Source organism: Xyrauchen texanus, chromosome 33 (assembly GCF_025860055.1).
Source record: "Xyrauchen texanus isolate HMW12.3.18 chromosome 33, RBS_HiC_50CHRs, whole genome shotgun sequence".
Classification (NCBI taxonomy): Eukaryota; Metazoa; Chordata; class Actinopteri; order Cypriniformes; family Catostomidae; genus Xyrauchen; species Xyrauchen texanus.
Window position 1 is genome coordinate 29,947,595 of NC_068308.1, and position 24,256 is coordinate 29,971,850.

Below are 24,256 nucleotides of genomic sequence, written 5' to 3' on the forward strand. Positions count from 1 at the left end.
CGTGCCTAATTTGTTTTAAAGGTCTCATACAATCGATTGACATGCATCCAAGGTCAAAAAACACTTTAATTTACTAATTTAAAACGCAGCATTACTTTTATTCCCAGTGTCAAAAATGACTCGTTGAATTATCCATTCTAAAGGATTCATTCTAAACTCCTCCTTTCAGAGAGTCTACTCTGCTCTGATTGGTCAGATGTCCCCGTCTGTTGTGATTGGTCTTCCACTTAGTGTAGTGTTTGAGGGCGGGTCAAAGCAGTTTATGAGCAGCCAATGAAGACCAGAGGCGGGTTTTTTGTTACCAAATTATGTAGGTTTGTACAGGAAGTAAGTCTGGAATTACCAACGACTCGTTTCAGGTGTTCAGAATCGGTTCTTCATTTTGGGAGTCAATAACTCCATTTGTTGTTTCTTTTTTATTGATTTTTTTTTTACATTCACAAACAGCTATATAACACACTACATGAAAGGTAATATTTGAAAAACCATAATAGGTGCTCTTTAATATGCTGTTCTGGTTTCTCTCAACCAGCTCTTCTCTGTCAGTTTCCCACTGTTAGATTAGACTAGCGGTGAGACAGAAATATGACCTGGGGCAGATAATCACTGCTTCCTCCCAGTTAATGGAGGCATCTTTCAGCAGATAAAAAAACATCTCATGGTGTGGCGGAGATGTTGTTTTTTCTCTTCACATAAACAGAAGCCTCTGTATCTTTATCAGAGCCATGAAAACCCAGAGAAGTAGAATATTTGAGAAATGCCAGTGGTACTAGGTTTAGACCTTGAGAAAATTCTTGGCTCTTGTTTAGCTGTAGGGTTCAGACATTGAGGAAAGACACTGCACAGTTTGAGTCCTGTAAATCCTCGACTTGTCATCATTACTTTTGTTTCGAAATAGGAGGGCTGTGAAACATTGGGAGACTTCAGCATATTTTGGGGAGACTTTAATATTTTGTAAATATACTGTATATGGGTGTTTCTTCAACTTTGGGCTCTTTTTGGCACATTAATTCTTCTGTTATAACTCATGCATTATTTGAGCTTTAAAGATATTGAAATCATATTTACAGTCATTTTAGGGTTTGTTGACATTACACATGTTGATCTAGATTCTAGAACAACTAGGCCACGTCCACACATACATTTTCATTTGAAAACACATTTGTTTCGCTATGTTTATGCCTCTCATCCACAGTAGAACGGCATTGTTCTCAACTCAAAACTGATCATTTCAGAAACGCTCTCTATTACCGCATAGTTTTGGAGATGATGACATTAGAAAACTTAAATGGATTAGTGTTGACGTGGCATTAAAGGTGCTGCAAGTGATTTTAGCCATTCTGAAACTTCTGAGACAGCTGTTGGATTAGACACGCCCCACTATCCAAATACCCGCCCTGCAAATAGCGTAGAGATCGTCATTGAACAGTAGAGCAGCAGTGTGTCTTCTCATGGTTACCAAACACAATAGTAGCAAAATAGCACCCTCAGCTGACAACTGTTATGAATCTGAATATGACAATAAACCAACAGCACCTTTAATAATGCTTTAAAGGAGACCTATTATGCCCTTTTTTATAAGATGTAATAAAGTCTCAGGTGTCCCCATAATGTGTCTGAAGTTTCAGATTAAAATACCCCACGGATCACTTATTATATACCATGTTGTAAATGCCTCTTTTTGAGTGGAATCAAAATGCACTGTTTTCATGTATGCTACTTTAAATGCAAATGAGCTGCTGCTCCCCGCCCCCGACATAGCTCTGGTCTCTGTGAATACAATCAGAGATAATGGTAACTTTAGCTGCATTAGCCGTGGAATCAGCTAACAAGCACATTCAGAAAGGCGATTTGCAAACATTCACATAATATAAAGTGCGATACTTCAGTATATAAAGCTGGAACACAAACAGTTGGTACTGATCCATGCTTGAGAATCACACTTTTTTGAAAATCTTGCTTAATATTGACACTCATTCCCAAAGCAGTCCAGAGTCAAATGATTTGCACAAATATACACAAATGTTGGGGAACATTTCCTTCAAAAACGAAACTTGTCCACTCCGTCTTCAGTGGTTCTGATGCCGGGAGTACATAAAGACTCTTATGTTCACATTTACAGCCAAAAACAGAACACTTATGACACGCTTATGAAGCTGAGACATTATTCTTCACACTGTATCTGCTCCAGCCAAGAAAAGATATGGCGAACTGTGTGTAGATCTCTCAGGGGAGGATCTATGATAATGGGGTGGAGTCTGTCACCAGTCGTGAGCGAGGCCTTCTCTAACGTGATGTCACTTTAGAGCAGAAACGAAAAACATTAATTTTGACACACTGTTTTTGATGAATAGAAATATAAGAGGAGTGGGTGGACTTTTAACATTTGTAGGGTGGTTGCGTACACCCTGCCGACTCCCATTTATGTACAAACACCATGTAAAAGTGAATTTTGCATAATAGGTCCCCTTTAAAGCTTATTACTAACAGAGAAGGAACTTTTGTTTTTTCTAACATTAAGTTACTGTTCTGTGGAATCCGAGTGCTGTGTTGTATTGAACTCAATGCTGCTGTAACTCTTTTAATAATCTATTTGTCTCCACTTACGTAATGTATTTGCATTGAACATAGTTGAGGGTCCATCTAGTGGTTAGATTTGGTAGTGCATTTATTTGTGGTTGGCGTATGTGCATTGCAGCCTAAATTAGCAGGTTAATGTTGATGTCAATGTTTTGTTGCAGGTGAATGGAAGTGCAGCGCAGGAGGAAAAGCCCGAAGTATCAATGAGTCTCTCAAACTCTAGCACCACTTCCAACACATCTGCTTCTGCAGTTCCAACCAGTACTCCACCTCCAGAGGTTTGTCTCTCACACACGTAGTATTCATTTGGAGACAAGAATGTTGCATCAGCTTGGATAATTTGGATAGTGACAATGATGGTATGTTTATCTATTGCAGGAGAAACAAAAAAGGATACCTTCAAATGAAGATCCCGGATTATCTCTGAACATGTCCCTGCAGCAGGCCAAGGAACAAGCTCATAAGAAACGCTCCAACAAAAGAGCTCCAGCAATGGACTGGAGCAAAAGAAATGAGCTCTTCAGCAACCTCTGAATCTTTTTTTTTTGTGCCCCCCTTTCTCATTCTTCTGGTCTCCTTTAGTTCTTTTGATCGTGTTTTTTTTCTTTGCTTCCTCTCCCCACTGAAATTCTTCTCTTGTGCTTCTCCTTTACATCATGCCTCCTTTCTTCTTGTCCGTCCTCGCTATCCATTTTTCCTCTTCGCTTGTACACTTGCACACATTAGAAACCTCTTTCACGTGCGTATTCTTTTTAAACCAGTGTTGTTTTGCCCCTGTGATTTCTGAATCTGTTGATTTTATAATGAAGTAATTTGTTTCACATTTTTGTTTAGCAACTTTTGTCGACTTCATTTACCTCTATACCACTGGTATAAAACTTCATACGATTTAAAGGGTTAGCTCATGCAAAAATGAAAATTCTGTCATCTAGTCATGTTGTTCCAAACCCACATGAGAAATTGCGCTGCTCTTTCAATTACAATTTAAGAGGCAGTCAGTTCTCCACAGAAGAAAGTCATGCAGGTTTGGAACATGAGGGTGAGTAAATGATGATGTGTTTTATTTTTGGCCGAACTATCCCTTAAAAATTACTGTATAATGTGGAATATATTTTTTAAAGACTCTGAATCTCTTATCTATATATTTTCTTTCTTTGCTTAATAATGATGGTCTGTATGAAGTATAAAGTGGAAGTTGTATTTCTTTCAGATATGGTCTTAAAGTTTGAGTTTCCAAGTAACTTTAGTGTTGCAGTCCATTTTAATTTACATTTTTTATAAATCAATCAATATAAGGTGTAGAAGCTACAGCCTTCTAATGTTGTAAGTGTGAGCTTTATAAAAAAATGGTCTGGGACACATTAACCACTGTGAATGAGGTTATCATTTTTGACTGAATTACTATTATTTGAATGTTGACTGTAAAGAACCTTCAAAATAAAAAAAGATGTTATTTAAAATTCTTTTTTTTAGTTTTTGAACAACACGTTAATTTTAAATAGAGTAAGAACTGGATGTTTAAGCATGAAATGTTTGTGGCAAAACATTACTTGTAAATCATGCACAGTAGTTTTGTTCTTGAAATTTCTCTTTACTCCATTTGTCTTTTTAGTTGGTTAAGTTGTAATACAAATATTAAAACGTTCCTGCTTCTTTAAAGGGATAGTTCACCCTAATATAAAAATTCCCACCCACATGCCATCCCAGATGTTTATGACTTTCTTCTGCAGAACACAAAGATTTTTGAAGAATATTTCAGCACTGTAGGTCCATATAATGCAAGTGAATTGTGACCAAAACTTTGAAGATCCAAAAAGCACAAAGACAGCATAAATAATCCACAAATTACCCATAAGACTCCAGTGGTTTAATCCATGTCTTCTGAAGCTATCGAATCAACTTTGGATGAAATCAGACCAAAATAACTCCATTTGCACAATAAATCGTAAGCAGTCTCTTTTGCGTTAGCGCCATCTAGTGATCTGCACATATGTAAATCACCGAGAACTGTAATCGAACTTGAAATCATGATTGTTTCTAGAGACTGCAATAGCAAGATGTACAGTGAAAAAGGAGTTACGTTTTGGTCTGTTCTCACCCAAACTCAATTTGATTAAGACATGGATTAAACCACTGGAGTCCTATAGATTATGCTGCCTTTATGTGGTTTTTGGAGATTCAAAGTTTTGGTCAACATTCACTTGTATTGTATGGACTACAGAGCTGAAATCTTCTTCTAAAAATCTTAATTTGTGTTCTGCAGAAGAAAGTCAAACATCTAGGACGGCATGAGGGTAAATGATGAGGGATATTGGGTGAACTATCCCTATAATGAACTCGAGTCTTTGTTCTACACTCTGTAAAGTAATTTTAATTCCCCACTTGCTTGGGGAAAATTATAATGTCACATTTTCCTAGTAAATAACAAATCTAAGGCTTTAAATTATGTATTTTTTTTCTTCATATTTGTTGAATTTTAGATCGGGTCATTGTGCACATATTCTTTGTTAAAACAGAAATAAAGTCATTTTTATCTCGCATGTTTGTGAAATACACAAGGAAAAGGCAATCTAGTAACTTTTGGAAATTTGTCTGAGCACATGTTTTGAACAACACTTGGTACACATTAACCTCATTGTCAGAAGAAGGGGAAAACTTCAACAGATAAACTGTTAGTATCCCTTTTAATTCAGTGTAAAAAGATTTTTGTTTTCAAATTCAACAAATACATTTTCACAGCCATGCGGAAACAGTTTGAAATGCTTGTAAACAAATTAACAAAATTCAAACAACAAAAGTTTTCCCCCTACAGTTGAACTATATACATATAAGCTATCAAACCCTATATAATCACAGCACACATCATCATCATCATCATTAGAAATAAAGCAAGACCAAATACAGACCCTATCAAAAAAGTTACAAACCCTCACCGTTATTCCTATGAGGGTCAAAGTTAGTTCTTTTTTAGTTTTTTCTTTTATTATTATAACAAATGATTCGGCTACTTGTATCCAAAATACAGATTTGAAGTAGTAATCACCAACTCTCCAACTAATGATTACAGGCTTAATTCTGCTTTAATAGACCTAATGAATGAGTTATCAAATATATATATATAGCACCATGATGTGATTACTGAGGACAGGGGGAACGTCACAAAAACCCGTGTTAGTATCAAGACCAGAATGACACTGGTCCTCATAAGATTCTCACATTTGCTGCATGCATTGAAAATCATCACTCTACTGGACAACATAGGTTTATTTTTAATATTTTGTATTCTGCTTCTCTATTTTTAAATCAATTTCTTTTATGTAGACAAAACATAAGAGGATAAGGCATCAATTTTGCTGACTAGAGAGTTTGCTTTAAGGTGAGGTTGTGTGTTAAGTGTTCATTAATTTGAGGGTAGCAGCTAAATTTGCCTCAACAGTCATATTTTAATAATCGTAAATTATTAAGTGATTTTGGTCTTATAAAAAGGAAACGCAAATATGGCGGATATGCATGAGTAGAACCAGTGTGTACCTAAATCCTGATGCTATGCTTGGCGATTATGAGGGAAATGACATTGGAAATAAATGTAACATTCCTACATAAAAAGAACAGAAACCAAATGTACCAACATAACAGAATTGATGTATATCGATGCTGCAGATGATGTAAATGTAGCTACAACAAAGTCCCAGTTTGAAATGTACAAATTAAATACATGACAGTGTCTTACATTTTGAAAACGAACTACACGTGAAAAAAATCAACTTAAAAAACCCCTAATTTAATCTGATTGAGTACAAACATTTGTTAAACCCCTATAAAAAAATCAAAAGCAATTTACAAAAAATAAAAAAGAACCATAATTTAAAATGGACCTAACTCTAACATTGGGGTGACCATTTACAAAAGTTTAGTCAGCATTAAGATAGCTGATGGAAAGCAGAGGAGAAAAAAACATGGTCACATTTGTCAGGAGCTTTGAATCTTGGAAACAAACAAAAAGTGTAGCATCATAAATCTAATCAAATGATCTTAGAAGCTGTTAGCTGCGAACCTTCAAATAAAGCAGAAGTCAATGAAATATGTTTCCTGAGAGTTCACCAACAACCTTACTGGTATTGAATAGAGCTTATAATTCTACGAAGATAAACCACTATGTAAATGTAATATCAGTTGCATTCTATATGATGTTATAAAGGTTATATACACTCAAAATGTTCTGTAACAGGGAAAGCTCAAGTCTAGCTCTTAGAAATTTGTCACAGTTTCGCAATATATTGTATGAATATCTGATTTAAGTCCATAGAATGTATCTAGCCTATATATATATTTTTATGAGTTTATGAGGGAGTTTTTCTAAAGTAAGACATCATAAATCCACATAGATATTTTATTGCATAACATTCTTCTTCTTCATTTCAAGGACTCTGCCAATAACATGCTATGATACAAATATAAATGATGTGTAGACTTCTGAAGTGAAATAAACCATGTGTCCAAGTGTGGATATTTGTCTTTTGCATAAAATATAATGAATATATCCTTTCAAATGGAGCATGAAAACTACCTATTGCAAACTTTGTGAGGCCCCGAACCAATTTAACAACTTAATTACACATTAATCCTCAACATGTGTGTATTTAATAATGTCTTGCGTATAGAGGTAGTAAAATGTTTTGTTTTTATTCCGGAATGAATGCTGTGATTTAAGTGAAATACATGGGATGCAGAATTCCTCTCGACCTCGACGGTCACTGCAGAGACGCTGGTAAACAAGCAAACAAACAAACAAACTGCTGCTGTTTTGTTCATAGACTCAAGTTTTACATTATACTACTAGAAGAATTCTCAGCTGCGCTGTCACATCAAAGATGACAGAAAGGTAGTGTTCAGTTAGCAATGATTGCTTATGTTTTATTCTGTGGCTCAGGAAATACTTAAATCGTCCCATATAAAAATGGCTCTTGAGTATGAGATAAACAAACATTGGCGTCTTTCTTTTTTGTGCATATCATAATCTTTAACTTGACTTGAGCACATCCCATTTCTATAAAATGTTTGCTAATCGAATAATACAACAAAGCTACAAGTTAAGATAATTTTACCAGCCAATACATACTTTTTTTATTTTTTTATCCCTGTAGTGCAAATTGTGAGTGTTTTCCATTAGTCTACTCTTCATACCAGTAAGGTTAGATTTCAATACCATCATCCCTCATTCCACTACTATATTTATAATGTTTAAATATTTCTATACGTGTGTGTTTAATATGAATGTCATACATATATGAATATACTGTCTCAATATAGATTTGTTTTACTACTCTTATCAAATGCACACCCATCCAAAACAGCGCAAGAAACACACACGGTACTGAAATCTTACAAAAAAGGAAAATGTATTTCACCAAAAGGGGAAATAAAGAAGAAGAAGAAAAAAAAAGCGAAGAAAACTTCAAGTACAATGAACACTGAGGAGGAAAAAGTCCATTGGGCATAAAGTGAGGACAAACAACAGTATCGTCATTCCATAGAAAATCCCCTTTAACACACGCATCTCGGTCTGAAAAGTCTTCTGCTTTTTTTAACCTGAAAAGGAAACAAAAGAGAGAGACCTGGTGTGGAGGGGAAGTCACCGTGTTCTCCCAGGCCTCGTGTGCATTGCTCAGAATGTTTTTTTTTCCAGTGCTGTTGGCAGTGAGGTGAGCCTCTGCGATGGCTGATGATGCTCATGGCTCCTGTCGGATATAGTAATTGCCTGAGCCATTGCTCTCCTGGTCTGAGATGCCCTGCGAGAAGGTGAACTCGTCGATCTCTGGAGACTCCTCCTTTAACTGCAGTGAGGCCTCTGGGAAACAAGAAGAGACAAGAGAATAATCCATAAAATGTAACACAGAAGATAGAAAAATAAACTGATGAACACCACAACTGAATTACTTTATATAAAAATAAAAAACTAAATAAAAAAAAAGCAGAAGCATGTTGTTGCAAATAATACGTCTGAAATGAACAGAGCAGTGATGCGCAAGGTTTCAGTGAACATTTTATTAGATTTACAAATGAACCCGTTTTATTCTTCAAGAAATAGTTCACCCAAAAATAAAAAGTTCTGTCATCACTTTCTCACCCTTATGTCGCTCCATGCCAGTTTGACTGTATTCATAGAACACAAAAGAAGAGTTGCTGGCACAAATGACACAAAAAGCTCCATTAAAATATAATAAAAGTGGTCTTCAAGATTTGTGCGCTATACGATACCTTTGTGCGACAACCATTCCGAAATTAAATTATTTCATCTCTGATATTCTTAACCTCGGCTGTGGCTCCCAAATCAAATATGGCGCCATTAGATGCACTTCTTCAATGACAGTTGGTCATAAGTAGGGATGTTAATGATTATTAGATAAATTATTGTTAATAATTTGACCGATTAAGCTTATTTTCGGTCATTTATTTCAGAACAAATGTGTTTAGTAATCATGCCAGCAGACATTGATAAGACTGTCTATACATTCATACGCCGCATGTCACGTCTTGTCGGCATCACAGAAGACGGCGCACAGATGAAGTTAAATCAGGCTCAATGTAATCAGTGTTGGATTGTTGTCTACAAATGAACATTGTTTTCTGCATACACCATGAGTGTTTTCAAATACAACATGACAACAAGTACAGAAAATCCACTGGTCTGCTTGTTGCAACCTACAAAAAACACAAAAGGCATATTCAGCAGACATGTCACCATCACCAGAAAAATGGTGTGTTATGTACAGTTTACACACAGCGTGTTATGATTTGACTTAATTTCAAATAAAAATAAAAAAAATCCAAAAAGGTCTGAAATATTCCACAATGTGAAGTTTTAATGAACTCAAATATGTACTTAATACAAGTTATTATTAACAGTAATTTATTAACAGTAATTACACAATTCACAAATTAATGCTAAACATAATTTTAATACATTTAGGCTAAGGCTTTCGATTTAAAGCGTTAATTAAGTGCGAATAATTATATAAAAATAACACTTTAAAAAAAAATTACAAAATTAATCATGTCCCTGGACATTGGAGCAATTCAAGCTTGAAGTTCCATGTGTTTTTTCCAGGGGACAGTAAGAGAAAATTCAGCTGGCATTGTGATGCTATTGTACAGAGAACAATAATCCACACTCACTAACAGCAGACAGGACAAAATAAGAGCGCAATCTTGCGTTCAAACAAGTGGAGCGTAAATCCTAACTCATATATATATATATTTTAAATATTTCATCATTATATATTAAATTATAGTTATTTGAGGATCTTTCTCCATAAATACTTATATATGCGATTCATCAGCATACCATGTATTACATTTTATTACATTTTTAATCAATTGACTGCCCTATTTAAAAAAACACTAAACTATGATTATTTTAAAAGGAAAATACCAATACTTGCATTTTTTAAGTACATTTTAATTATATTTAAACACAAGGCTCCTTGTGCATATTATTTGTAGTCCTCCATGTGCGTTTTGCGGTTTTAACGTTATTAATTGATCATTAATTTCCTCGACAATCGATTGTAAAATGTCTGAAATTTGACATCCCTAGTCACCAGTCACACATGAGAAACAATAGTGTTTGACATCAATGCCACCATCCCATTTTTGTAGTCCATTTCAGAGCTTTGGCAGAGGGGAGACTATCAGTCAAAAACTACTTTAATGTCTTTTCCTCACAAAAAGCTACCATATGGATTCAGAAGACTTGGAATATAGCACACACACATTGTATTGACCACTTTTATCCTGCCTTTTCTTTCTTTTTTCCTGGGTAGCTCAGCAAGTATTGACGCTACCTCCCCTGGGGTCTTGAGTTCGAATCCAGGGCATGCTGAGCGACCCCAGCCGGATCTAATCAACCAAACTGGCCCAATTGCTAGGGAGGGTAGAGTCACATGGGGTAACCTCCTCGTGGTCACGATTACAGGTTCTCGCTGTCAATAGTTTTCGTGTGGATTGTGGAGAGTAGCATGAGCCTCCACATGCTGCGAGTCTCCGCGGTGTCATGCACAAAGAGCCACGTGATAAGATGCACGGATTGACTGTCTCAGAAGTGGAGTCAACTGAGACTTGTCCTCCACCACCCGGATTGAAGTGAGTAAACGCACAACCACAAGGACCTAGTAAGTAGTGGGAATCAGGCATGCCAAATTGGGGAGAAAAGGGGATCAAATAAAATTCTCCTTTTGTGTGCCAAAGTTGGGTTTAAATGACACGAGGGTGAGAAAATGAATCGCCATCCCAAATTTGATTTGTTATAATTACACAAGCTAAATTCACACCATCCTAAACAATTAATTCAGATTTGGTGTGGACAGACCACACACACACAAGAGAGGAAATAAAAGAGTAACAATTTCCCACAAACAGTTACACAAAACATCCCTTATCATGCAACTTTTGTTAACGATATATACTGCACAAATTATTCAAACACCTGCTGATGTGCAACTCTGCACGTTCTCTCTCTACACCGGTCAACTTGAAATGTTCCACAGGAATATTCTCAGTGGCACCCTCTCCCTGAGTGATGGAGAACTGAGTTACCTGAGTTGAGAGCGCGATCATGCTCTGCACCTGAGGTGGGAGGTCGCCTGGACCCAGAGAAGTGGGACAGGTAATGGGGTGAAGTCTGCTCTTCATCACCCGAGAAGCTCCTCCTCCTCAGAGGCCCACCCATACCGATCGGCCTCCTCCCAACTGGAATCTTCCTCTCTAAACACCAAGCCAGACTGTGGTTACCGAAGTTACTGAGTTACTCAAGGCTACCGAGCTCCACTCCTCACCACTACGAGGATCCTCCCACTACTCAGAGCTGAACCTTCATTTGATTTCTAGTTAACAGATTGAAACTGAAGCCCTCAGTAAAGGCATTGTGGAACCCCAAAGTGAACAACATCATGACTGCAATTCTGACGTCTCCCAAACATTTGCTCAGATTCTCTCACCCTGAGGGAGCATACCACTCTATGCCAACTGTCTCACCTGGGTATGATTATGATAGCTACAGTTGTCTGCAATTATTTGTGACCCCCACTGAACCATGACAACTGCCACCGACTACAAAGCAGAACCAGACCAGATCCAAGCCAGAGAAAAAACAGAGGACAGGGCTCCTAGACCAGTTGTGCACCCAAAAATCAGTGTTTGGTGAGTGGAGAGAGAGAGAAAGATGGACAAATTGGATGAGACTGGACTCACTTTTCTTTTGTCCTTTATACTGTGCAGTCTTCTTTTTCTGTTTAGAGACATTTGGTGGTGCTTCTCTTGTTGCTAATGAAAAAAGGGACAATTTGTTATTCAATGAATAACAATTCATAATCAATTAAACATTATATAAATAATACAAAAAAAACATAAATCAAGGAAAATAATAGATTTCCTTGCTATTTTGAAATGTGAAAAGTCAGTGTACCATGAAGAGACATTTTAACGTTCACCACAAGGCTCACTTACCAATCCAACCAGAAGATTGAAGGAAACTAAGTAGTGAACATGAGCCATTCAGAAATTGTCATGGAGGTCATAACCATTAGCATATAACCACCCATATGAAAGGGATTGTTCACCCAAAAATGAAAATTCTCATTTACTCAACCTTATGCCACCCCAAACTTTTGATGGGGGGGGGGTCTAAAAAGCTCCAAAAAGGACATAAAAGTAGCATAGAAGTAATCCATATGACTTGAGTGGTTTAATCCATGTCTACTGTAGTGATAAAATCGCTTTGGGTGAGAAACACATACAATTTCAAGTTCTACTCACTATAAATCATGACATACAGAACAACTGGAACACAGTGTAGGGTTTAAGATGGTGATGCTTTGACGCTGGATGCGGTTGCCAGATATTCAATCCCGGTATCATTGTACGTCAATGCATTTTCATTTTCTTGTGTTCATCATCAACTTTTGATGACCGCAGTACATTTTAAAAGTAAAACTCAACCTGTGACTCTATCAAAATTACACAACTGAATGTAAAAACAGCAGACCTGGCAACACAGTGTATGGATTGTGTACAATGCTCTGAGCATGCGTCAAGTGTAAAGTGTGTGAACAAGCTTCATTTATGGAGACTGCAAATGTCAAGATTTACAGTGAATAAGGACTTCAATTTTTGTCTGTTTCTCACCCAAAACCTATGGTATTGCTTCACAAGACATGGATTAAACTACTCTAGTTGTATGGATTACTTTCATTCTACCTTTTTTTCCCCTTTTGGAGCTTTTAAGCTTTGGACTCCATTGACTTACATTGTATGGACAAAAACACATCATATATTCTTTAGCTTTGTGTTCTGCAGAAGAAAGTCTTTATCCTTTAACATATGAATGCCTAGTATTTATGCCTGCTTGACCTGAACTGATGAATGACAGTATGGACATGTACGTGTCGTTATGTGGTGGATATCATACTATTAGCCAATTTAAAATTTTTTGAAGACTTAAAAATACAGCAACCCTTGGTAATTGGTGAAAATGGTCATGTAAAACTAAATCACAAATCTTTTTGGTGCAAGAAACTTCAACTACTATTATAAGTGGAATTCAGTGACACAAATGAAATGCTGCAAAAGTATAGAAGCAATTGCTCTACAAAAATAACAATCCTGCCAGAGTGAATGTAGTGTTGTTTGGAAATGATGCAAACTTTCTAGAAACCATTCTGGAATTTTCACTCACTCTGTGCAGCGGGTGGCTGCAGCTGATAGCCAGTCAGCTGACACCATCCTACTGGGTAGAGATCTGGAGACTCACAGTCCACCCACTGATCGTACTCATCCTCCCAGCCATCAAAGTGAATACGCAGGAGTCTGTGGACGATCCTGGTCACCGTGGCGACACACACCAGTCGAGGCTCCATCAGGTCCACTGCCTCTATCTTCATCCCTTTACGGAAGCCGTGATTCGGCACGTCCTGAGAGCAGAGGTTTAACAGGATGTTAAGGGAGCATTGCGATATGTTAACATCCAGATACACTAAATAACCAAAAGTATGTGGATACTCCCTTCTAATTAACATGTTTGGCTATCTCAGCTACACGCATCACTAACCAGAGCATAAAATCAAGCATACAGACAATTTTCTCCTTAAACATTTTTTAGTAGACTAGGGCATACCAAAGAGCTCAGTGACTATCAAAGTAGCACATTCATAAGATGCCACCAGTAAAATTGTTTAAGTTCTGTTGTGGAAAAAATTGGCTGGCCTGCAAATAACCCAGGTCTGAATCCCGCTGAAAACTTTTGGGATGAATTGGAATGGCGACTGCAAGCCCAATCACCCAATATCAGTGCCTGACTTCACTGATGCTCTTGTCTGATTGGGAGCAAATCCCTTCACTCAAGTTCCAACATCTATTGGAAATCTTTCCCAGAAGAGTGGAAACTTTTATAGCAGCAACGGGAAGACCAAGGGTTTGCAATTAAATGTTCAACAAGCACTTATGGGTGTGGTGTTTTATTGTCCACATACTATATTGGTCATATGTTATTCAAGACAACAACAAAATAAATTGTAAAATGAAAACTTACTTTGTTAAAGAGCTTCACAGGGGCTGCAATTGAGCCCGTTTCTCTGAGGTAGTCAAACCATTTGAAAGGGAGTTTGGTGTACCCTGTGCAGTTTCACATTCATTAGCCAATTACCAATTTCAATGAGTGAGACTATCAGATCAGATCACATCAAACTGATGAAAGAGAGATTAAAAGCACCTCTGGGGGGTGTGAGCTCAATGTTGTTGATTTCACAGAAGCCGACAGGGAAGATGGAAGGAGAGGTGGAGTGGTAGCAGAACCAGTCTGACCCATCAGCAGCCTCAGAACCATCAATCCCGATCATGAGATACCCGTCTGCCAATACCTGTTAACAGATAAAACCTTATCAACTCCAGGTTAAAAAAAAAGAAACGTGTGCCCCCTCCATTTCATGACTTTTAAAAAGGTGCTATATGTAATATTTTTCCTGTACTAAATCATAAAATGACCATAATATGTTATTAGAGAATTATGACTCATGCCAAGTTGAAATACTGACTTCTTCGATTACAATACTACAGCCAGTATATTCTACTTTCAATTTTCCATTCAGGGCCGGAATTTCGGTTTATGTTTTGACCTGTGTGATCCCATCCACTGCCCACTCACCAACAGTATTTCAACACTGCCGGGTTGCCAGGTTTGTACAAGTTTGCAGGCAAACAACACTGTGCGCTGCACCCATGGAAGCCAGCAAACAAACTGGATCAGAGATAACAGATTCCACCTGACCCAAAAAGCCTCGCCATCTTTATAAATCACCATTACACCAGAGGCGTAGTAAAACAAGGATAAATATTGGAGATGCCTTTGAAATCCTTTAAAATGGATGCCGTGTTGGCTAATTTGCACGTCAACATTCTGGCAACCCGCATGAGCTTAGAGTCTGGGGCGGAGCAGACACCTCTCCAATATTTTGAATTTGGACTGCAGTACCCATTTCAAATGCTTGTTGTCAATCTTAAATATAGCACCTTTAAGGTATTATTTTTGTCTGTTCACAAATACCTATAAATGCAAAATAAAGATATATTTCAGATAAGAACACCTATTCACCTATTCTAAGTGTTAAATAGCATTTATTATACATTATTAAATTTCTTTGTCTAATGTTGCATTTGTCCATAGGATCTAAGCAGACAATGAAACAAAATTATCTTCCTTTGCAAAAAATGGTTAAAGTACTTTTGTATCTTACCATTTAAAATAAGAGAAAATTAGCCGTAAAGGAAATAAAATGTACCTTTCTTACAGTAGCAACACATATAGCAGAGAGATTGAGAGGGTCTATTGCCTCTAACTTCATTCCGTCTTTAAACCATTCCCCAGTTTGGTCCACATCTTTAACCTGCGGGTTTAAAGAAGACACGTGAACAGGTAGGAACAGGTGAACGTAAACATGATAGAAAACAAAATCCAAGAATACCTTAACAAACAACTGTGAGGGAGCATCCATCTGACCATCTATTTTCTTCATCAGATCTGCAGAGGGCAACATTAGTACAGTTTAGATCCATCAAGGTCATCAAATATTATATTTACTTCGGGCGATAGTTCACCCAAAAACTCGCTCATCATTTACTCACCCTCGTGACATACTTTCTTTTGTGAAACACAAAAGGAGATGTAAAATGTTAGGAACTCACAGCATCAGTCACCATTCATCTTTCATTGCATATTTTTCCGTACAAAGAAAGTAACTGGTGACTATGGCTATACGTCTCTAAAACATGTCCTTTTACATTCCAATGGAAGAAAGGTTTGGATCAACATCACGGTGAGTAAATGCTGACAAAATATCCTTCATAGACTTTAATAGTCCTTGAGAAGGTAGCTGCATATCTAAGAGCATTCGGACTCCATCACTGACCAGATCTTTTGAAACGATGTCCGATGCTTCGTGACCAGCCAATGGAGTGGATGAGAGGGCTGAACATGTGACACCAGAAGTCATCAGTACCATCCTGGCTCTCCTCATAGACCAGGTGTAGACGTCCGCCGATCACCTGTTCTACCAGGGCCACACGAGTCCGGCACAGGTGAGTCTTATCCACCACTTCTACACGCATCAGTTTCTTAAACGGGTACTGCATGCTCTCCTGCACCTTTAGTTTAAAATTTAAACTTAAATTTAAAAATTTTTAAACACAGATGAATTCCGCTATATGGAGGCTCTTGTCAATTTTATTTAGGTCTGCTTCACTACATTATATCAAAAATGTTGAAGGGATTTTGAATCTTTGCTATATTAAAGGGGTCATGTGATGTATTTTTTCTTGAGGTTCACTTATGTTATTTAATATTTTTGCACAAAAATATAGTATATAATGTAGTATTACATGACACTTTAGACAGACACTCTGTCTAAAATGCTCCGTTTCTCTGTTACTTCCTTTTAAGACTTCAATATACACAATTGTGTTTGGCTAACATTTTGGCAGAGCAAATAACCCCCGCTTTAACACGTGTGGAAATGTTTTTTTTTTTCTTTCTTCAGAAAGAAGGAATAAAAACATAAAACTGATTAAAAAAAAAACTCACTACAAGCCCTCAGTCCACGCAATTATTAATAGCTGTATGTCCCAATTTATGTAAAGCACGCAATCCAACTACTACAGTTGTTCAACTGAAATAACAATCGAAAACTGAACAAGGTCAGCACACTGTTGCTCCTGAATACTTATATTATTAGGCATACATGATTTGGAGATAAAATAATGAATTAATACAACACAAGACGTCCTGGTTAAAATAAGTCAGTTAAGACAGCTGGCAACCTTACTAGCGTATACTTCACCATTGTCTTTCATTGTGCTACACGCTCTTCTCTCAAATCAATATTTCGTGAACAATTATTTATTTATTTAAGTATTTGTGTAAGCACAACATGCTCCACGTTAGAGTCCTGATCGTGGTTTATTTTGCAATAAAAACGGCTGACTATACAATTACTGAAGTATCGAAGAAACAGAAATGTATTACACACCGGCATTATTGACGTGTCCAATATAGTTGGCACTGCTTCATCTTTCAATACAAGTTTCTTTTGCACCCCAAAACATATTGGTTCTCAAAAGAAACCACAACAGATATGTGCTCAACAAAACTGTAATCACACATTGACGATTATAAAGTACTTCAGGAACTTAGTTTAAATTAATTTAAGACACTCAATCATAATGTTGGGGTACTTCAGAAGGCTATGCAGAGATGCAGATTTTCTACAACCAGGAACAAAACAACATCTGGGGACCTTACTTGACATCTCCATTTTTTTGTTGGTTACAGTACAGTAAACTACAGCAACAATAGTACCTCTTTCAGCTGGAGTATCTCAGCCATACCCTCTCTGTCAATTCACTGCAAGGATTACTTCTGTTGTCGAGATGGGCATTTTCAAATGAACACAACATTCTGATGTCACGATATGGCTGATTTCAAAATGAATCGTAATTGCAGAGTGGAAACATTAAATGCTATTTTTTGGACTGGAGAGCAGTTCTGAGTTCTAAAACTTAAAGTATGTTTTTATGGTACAATTACCTCTTCTTTGTCAAAATATATTAAGAAACATATTTTTCCTCATGACATGACCCCTTTAAGGCAGTCTGGCACCTGTGTCCATTTTACTCTTTTTTTTTTTCTTTGAGGAACTATTTCCTGTAACATTTGTTCTGCGTAACGAGGAGATCTTGCTCTACAGGTTTTTCCAGAGCAACATCACTGGAGGACAGAGTCAAGATGACTGCTGGGATTACCCTTGTGGCAAAATCCGGTGGAAGAGTTTTGGCTCCAGTGAGTCGTTTCACAATAAATGCTTTCCAGTTAGAATACTTATGCTGGATGGCTATGAGGAAAAAGTGAGGGAGAAAAAACAAGGAATAAAGAATGATTACTCTCATTTTGCAAAAGCATGCTTTAACAGACAAGCTATCAGCTAATTCTGCAGCTTTGAAATACTGGTAACACTTTACAATAAGGGTACATGAATAATCATGAATTAATAGTTACTTCAGAATGAATTAATGATAAGATAAGGCATGGACTAATCAAGAGCTAATACGAGAGCTAACCTTAACTAAGACTGCATTAATAACAACCACCTTAATTACATGTTAGCGCATGTTTGATAGTTAATGCATTATTTAACATTTGAAAGTAAACTCCCAAAATGTTACATCAAATAGATGTATAGAATAAATAATATGCAGCATATAGCTCAGTGGTAAAGACGCTGGCTTCCACCCCTGGAGTTCACGAGTTTGAATCCCAGGGCATGCTGAATGACTCTAGCCAGGTCTCCCAAGTAACCAAATTGGCCTGGTTGCTAGGGAGTCACATGGGGTAACCTCCTCGTGATCGCTATAATGTGGTTTGCTCTCGGTGGGGTGCGTAGCGAGTTGTGCATAGATGCCACAATAGATGGTGTGGGCCTCCACATGCACAATATCTCCGTGGTAACGTGTTCAACGAGCCGCGTGATAAGATGCGCGGGTTGACGATCTCGGACACAGAAGCAACCGAGATTCATCCTCTGCCACCTGGATTGAGGAGGGTCACTACGCCACCACGAGGACTTAGAGCAAATTTTTTACAAAATTAAACAAAAAAAGTTTGAAATACAGCATATTCTTTCTTAAACAGGTTTGATTTAACATATAAATTGAAAAATAATTTGATGGAACATTTTGGGAGTTTACTATCGAATGTCAATTAATGCATTAACCATCAAACATGTACTAACATGTAATAAGGTGACCGTTATTCATGTATGAATCCATATGACTCCAGTTTTATATAAGATTAACTCTTCATTAGTCTATGCTTTAACTCATCATTAATTCATGCTCAAGTATTAATTCAGGTATTAATTCATGATTATTTATGTATCCTTATTATAAAGTGCTATCGAAATGCTTAATGTTTCACATACATTTAGGAGGCACCAGTGGTTTTCCACTGGAGGCACACCATCCAACAGGATGGATTTCTGGGATGCACAGATTACACCAGAAGTCTCTGCTCGAGTCATTATCAAAACCCTCATAGCGCAGAAGACCTTTAAAACCTGAGAAGTGATTAAAGTAAAATATATTTACCACAGTTACTTTCTCAAAAATCACAATACAACCAAGAGCTTTATCAGAAACAAATGCTGGTAGTCACTGAATTACAACATTACCTGCCAGTTTGACAATTCCTGCTACCCAGTAAACTTTTGTGGAGAGGTTTGTGTCAGAATTGAGGACCTCCACCCTCACCCCCTCAGTCATGTCACCCCAGCACATACCCATGGGCACCTGGAGAGTCGTCATCATGTTTATTTTGACATATAAATGAACATGCACATACAAACAAATATTTATAACAAACATACGCTAAAAAACACATGTTTGATAATAATATTTTTTCTACTAATCTCTGCTCATGTACTTACATGTTTAAAACAGCTGACTGGTGCCCCAATCAGATTATTGCTACAGATGTACTGGCCCCAGTCAAAGCCTTCAACAGGAACAACTGGATAAGAAAAAGAACAAATGCCTCTTAAGCAATTAACAATTAATAGCACATAGGTTACAGAAAGTGGTCTTCTTTGAAGGATATTTGAACAAATCTATAATAATCAACTGACACTGCACTGTACCAAACAGAAATAGCAAAATCAGTTGTATTACGATGGCAATAATTCCCATTAATACTTTTTGTGATGATAGGTTTTAATCAATGAGTCAGACAATTAAGTACTCACACACTGGATGTAGTAGGGCAGACATTTACCTGATTTTGATTTAGCTTGGTTCTGTTGATTTGCTTGATACTGAGCATAAGCTGCCAACTTTGCCATTAATGGCTGTTTCTGTAAGACCTTTGCCTTTTTCGTTGGTGGTTTACCCTTGTTGGACACAAGCAAAATACATACAATATTTAAAATAAAATCCACATCTTAAGCAGGGTGGCGCTGTATACCGTTACTAAGGAAATATCACAATACTAAAAACGGTACGATATCTTTTTGTTGCTAATTTCGGAAACTTTTATGGGATGTGACATTTTTGAGATGAAAACAATGACAATTTGACAATCAAATTAAAATCTCGATATGGTCACGTGTGATCACGGAACAGCAGAAAATTTTATTTAATGAAATAATATACAGTTTGAATGCGCTGCACACTTTAGAATGAACGAGAAGTGCTGCTGTTTAGTGTTTGAGCAGCTGTGAGCACTTACATGAATTCTTTCTCCAGTGAGATTTTAGCTTGCGAGTATTTCAGTATTTTTCATAATTTGGAATGTGGAGGTTATTAAAAACTAGCATCAAAAACACACAAGAAGCACTCAAAGTTTCGTCAAAATAAAAGCTCTGTTTAACTAAATGCGTGAAATTAAAAGACATTGTAACAGAAAAATAGTACTACTGAATAGAACATGTAATATTCAATGTAGTAGCAATAATACTACTAATTACAATAATATAAATATAAAAATAATGATATATATACTATAATTACAATATTATTATTTAAGCAATATCACAAAAGCAAGTGTACTGAAGCAGGCAGGTTATCAGATTTTTGTTTTAATTTATACTGTGAAGCTCTGTTGTGCAGTATTTTGTGACCAATTTTCTCATTTTATTTTCATGTTTTCATTTTATTCAAGTATTATGTATTCATTTGTTTAGACAATATTTTGATTTTTTTTTTTATTAAAACAAACTCACATAAAACAAAATAATCCAGAAAAAATGTAAATGGTAAATACAGAATTTGTCACTTCAAATCTTTATGCAGTTCTTTTAATGAAGTCCTATTCTGTGAAATTTTCAGTAATCTAAGGCTATTTTTTTGTTACCTAGGTTTTGATTTAGTATCGATACCGAGGTACTAAGGCTGGTATTGCACCAAAGCCAAAATTTTGGTATCGGAGCAATCATAATCTGAAGGCATATGCAACTGACAAGGTAAATCGACCTAATATGGTTAGATTAAAAAAGGGATAGTTCAACCAAAAATGACAATTTCCTTTTCATCTTTTATTATTTACTCACCTTAATGTAGTTTCAAAACACTCAGTCACCGTTCACTTTCATTGCATCTTTTTTTTTTTTTTTCAAAACAATGCAAGTGAATAGCTACTGAGGCTGTCAGTCCCTAACATTCTTCCAAGGAAAAAAGAAAAACTGACACGTTTTGAACAACATAAGTATAAGATGTGAGAATGAATCCTAAAAAAACAAACAGGTAGAATAGATAGTGTTTTTATAAAAAAAAGAAAAAGAGAGAGCTTTTGACATCCATGAGTAGTTACCTGAAGTCTTGCCAATATACTGGCCTTTTTAGAATTGGAGGAATAGCTTCTGGAGCAGGACACACTACAGAATCTCTTTGTTTTAGAGTAGAAAGCATCTCGTACACCAACCATACCACACATCTCACAGGTTGCTGAATGAAAGAAAGGAACACAACCATCAATCACATAGTCACACAACTGAACAGACTTGCCAGAAGAAAAAAAAAAAAGACCACAAAGATGCTTGTGTTAGGTAGAGGGTAAATGGGGAAAGAATATACTGTATTTGCAAATTACTAACCCATTCCTGCTTTTCCATCAGGATAGGTGTACACCTGGCCATTGTTTTTGATAATGGGCAGACTGGCGGGGATGCTGGCGACCTCATCCTCACTGTCCTCTGAGCTGGAACTACTACTGCTGTCTTCACTGCAGCTGTCATACCCGTCAAACATACCGAACGAATCTCTCCTCTTACGGTCTGAGCGGGGAGTGTGCTCAGCCTACGTGAAAAAATAAGGAGCAAAGAAAAAGGAAACGGACAAAAGGATTAAAGATCAAATTGACCCTTGAGTTGTTTGTTCTATTGCATATATTATTACAAGATATTGCATTATCACTTATATCACCTTATTTTTTTAGTAATTATTAGTTTTTTTTTTTACATATTTAAAAAAAAATATATAGAAATTTGTATTGATAGGATTCATTGAACTTAGTTCATACCACACCAGTGGGGGGCACTCCATGCAGAAAACGTTAAAAATAATTATGTAATAAATTAATAACCACTTGCCTTATCTAAATAAAATAGGTGTCCTTTTAAAGCTTAGAATATGGACTTTACAATGCATACAGCTGATCCTACTAATTCTTAAAAAAATGCTTTTTAATTGGTTGACAAATTAAATTGTTCTCATAATTTGAACATTTGTTATCACAACAATTATATTCAGAGTTGGTAAAAACATAAAGATGAGATAGCCATGTGTTATATATCCTGGAACGGTGTCAATTAGTAAAATGCAATGAGCAAGTTTGTTTCACTCAGAGGCCAAACTGCAGTATTAGTGTATAAAATTCCTACTGACACAAATAGATACAGTAAACAGAAGTGTCTTTTTGTCAAATGTTTCCTTATTACGTCCTGAAACATATAAATAAAACAGACCATGACATATCGTAACTTACAGCAGACTATCCTCATTCAAACGAGCCCCAACACAACATAAGTAGACCTCAAGATATTCCTAAAAGAGTGTACATCGAAAGACGATGCACAAATATAATTATATATACATCATACATACACACACACACACACACACACGTCCAAGGAAGGACTTTGCTTGTGCAAACACACATCCACATATGTACTCATCTAAAGGATTAAGATGCCCCTAAACACTTACAATTTCTGTAGTCGAATAATTCATTTCCAATGGCTGGTCATTTTTGACCAGGAACACTGCGTGTAACAAAGTGAAATAAAACCAATAAAATGTCAATCATTTTTTGGTGTGTTTTCAGGTACCACAAGTGAACAGTCTAAGAATTTTACTCCAACACAACATAAGAATGAAAGAAACTGGAGAGGCAAGGCAGGCATTAACGCTCACTTTCAGCTCAACATACACACCAATAACATTTTAATAACTTATTGCATTTGACTGAATACAGCTAGTATAAAACCTGATTCATTTTCCAGAAAGTGATAACCATAATCTGTACACTACTTCATCAACCTTTAATTGAGCTGGGAGTAAGGAAGCAGACACAAACAGAAGAACAAAACTAAAGGTTCTCAGGGGTCACAAAAGAGCAAATATCATGTTGAGAGTGTTAATATCACCAGACTCCATTATCCCAAAGAAGATTTTGAAAAGATACCAAACAGAGATACCCTGAATGAGGGATCACTGCAATTTGACAAATGCATTACTATGTTTTCAAGCACTTCATATTTCTATTTTTCAACGTTGCATCAGGCAGGGATTTGTTGAAACCACCGTGACCTGATTTCAGAATTAACCATTTTAGACCTTTTCTTCATCTGCACACATTCCATTTTTATTTCTTACTTATACGTGTATATACATTGTAACATCGCACTATGAAGTGATTTTTTTATGTCACATCATAAGGTAAATAACGCATACTACCAAAACACAAATACTCACATAGGTCGTGTCTCTAAACCTAGTGAGCTGCCCACCTTAACAGAATTATTGTTTCCCAAAATGTTGTCTAGGTAGGCAGCTATCCGTGTTTTGAGACATGAACAAATATACATACATGCATACATACATGGCCCCGCGGGGATATTTAAGCTCCACAGAACACACACATATACAGTTGTATTTAACCTATTTCGTGGGACAGCTAGTTTAAGTGAGCTGTAATATAGCACAAACAGTTTTTTGTGTGATTTCAATTAGATAAATTATATAGTTTACCTGCTCGCCAGGATCTGGTTCTGACAACCAAAACAAAGAGGACGGCTAACACTGCTAGCCGCTAACTGCGCTAAATCAAGGAAGCGGTCACAAAACAACTATTTCTTACCATATCCCTTGGATTTTCCATTAACCCTTCATGCAAATCTGTGTCTTATGTTTGTTCCGATGGGATCCGAGACCCCCCCGGAGGGAAAGGTCTTGGCTTTAAATAATTTCACTCCAAAGCAAAAAAAGAACTCCAGTTGATTATCAACAATTGTTATGGTTTAAGTGCGCACGCGCGTTAGACTGAAATGATTGACGTGGGTTTCCGCTTATCAGGGTCCCCGGTGCG

The 24,256-nt window shown here is 36.7% G+C and overlaps 2 protein-coding genes across 3 annotated transcripts in view; one reads left to right on the top strand and one right to left on the bottom strand.

Annotated features, from left to right (window-relative positions):
• The window catches only part of LOC127626755 (Na(+)/H(+) exchange regulatory cofactor NHE-RF1-like), a 34,069-nt gene extending 28,984 nt beyond the window's left edge, over window positions 1-5,085 (top strand). The window contains exons 5-6 of the mRNA XM_052102771.1: window positions 2,742-2,858; window positions 2,959-5,085. Coding sequence (XP_051958731.1) covers window positions 2,742-2,858; window positions 2,959-3,114 — 273 coding nt within the window. The 3' untranslated portion in view covers window positions 3,115-5,085. The remainder of the gene's footprint in view (window positions 1-2,741; window positions 2,859-2,958) is intronic.
• Window positions 5,086-5,236: 151 nt separating this feature from the next.
• LOC127626754 (MBT domain-containing protein 1-like) lies at window positions 5,237-24,191 on the bottom strand. 2 transcript variants are annotated; one of them, XM_052102769.1, is made up of 17 exons: window positions 24,029-24,191; window positions 21,765-21,966; window positions 21,482-21,615; window positions 19,949-20,063; window positions 19,605-19,687; window positions 19,350-19,467; window positions 19,101-19,235; window positions 17,926-18,014; window positions 16,038-16,272; window positions 15,594-15,649; window positions 15,411-15,515; window positions 14,345-14,492; window positions 14,165-14,247; window positions 13,313-13,547; window positions 11,830-11,901; window positions 11,176-11,343; window positions 5,237-8,428 (listed from the first exon to the last, which is right to left on the bottom strand). In XM_052102769.1, exons 1-17 carry the CDS (start codon window positions 24,047-24,049, stop codon window positions 8,310-8,312), a joined length of 2,118 nt encoding a protein of 705 aa, XP_051958729.1. In that variant the 5' UTR covers window positions 24,050-24,191; the 3' UTR covers window positions 5,237-8,309. The 2 variants fall into 2 exon arrangements, with proteins under 2 accessions (XP_051958729.1, XP_051958730.1); XM_052102770.1 differs by lacking the exon at window positions 11,176-11,343.
• Window positions 24,192-24,256: the final 65 nt, after the last annotated feature.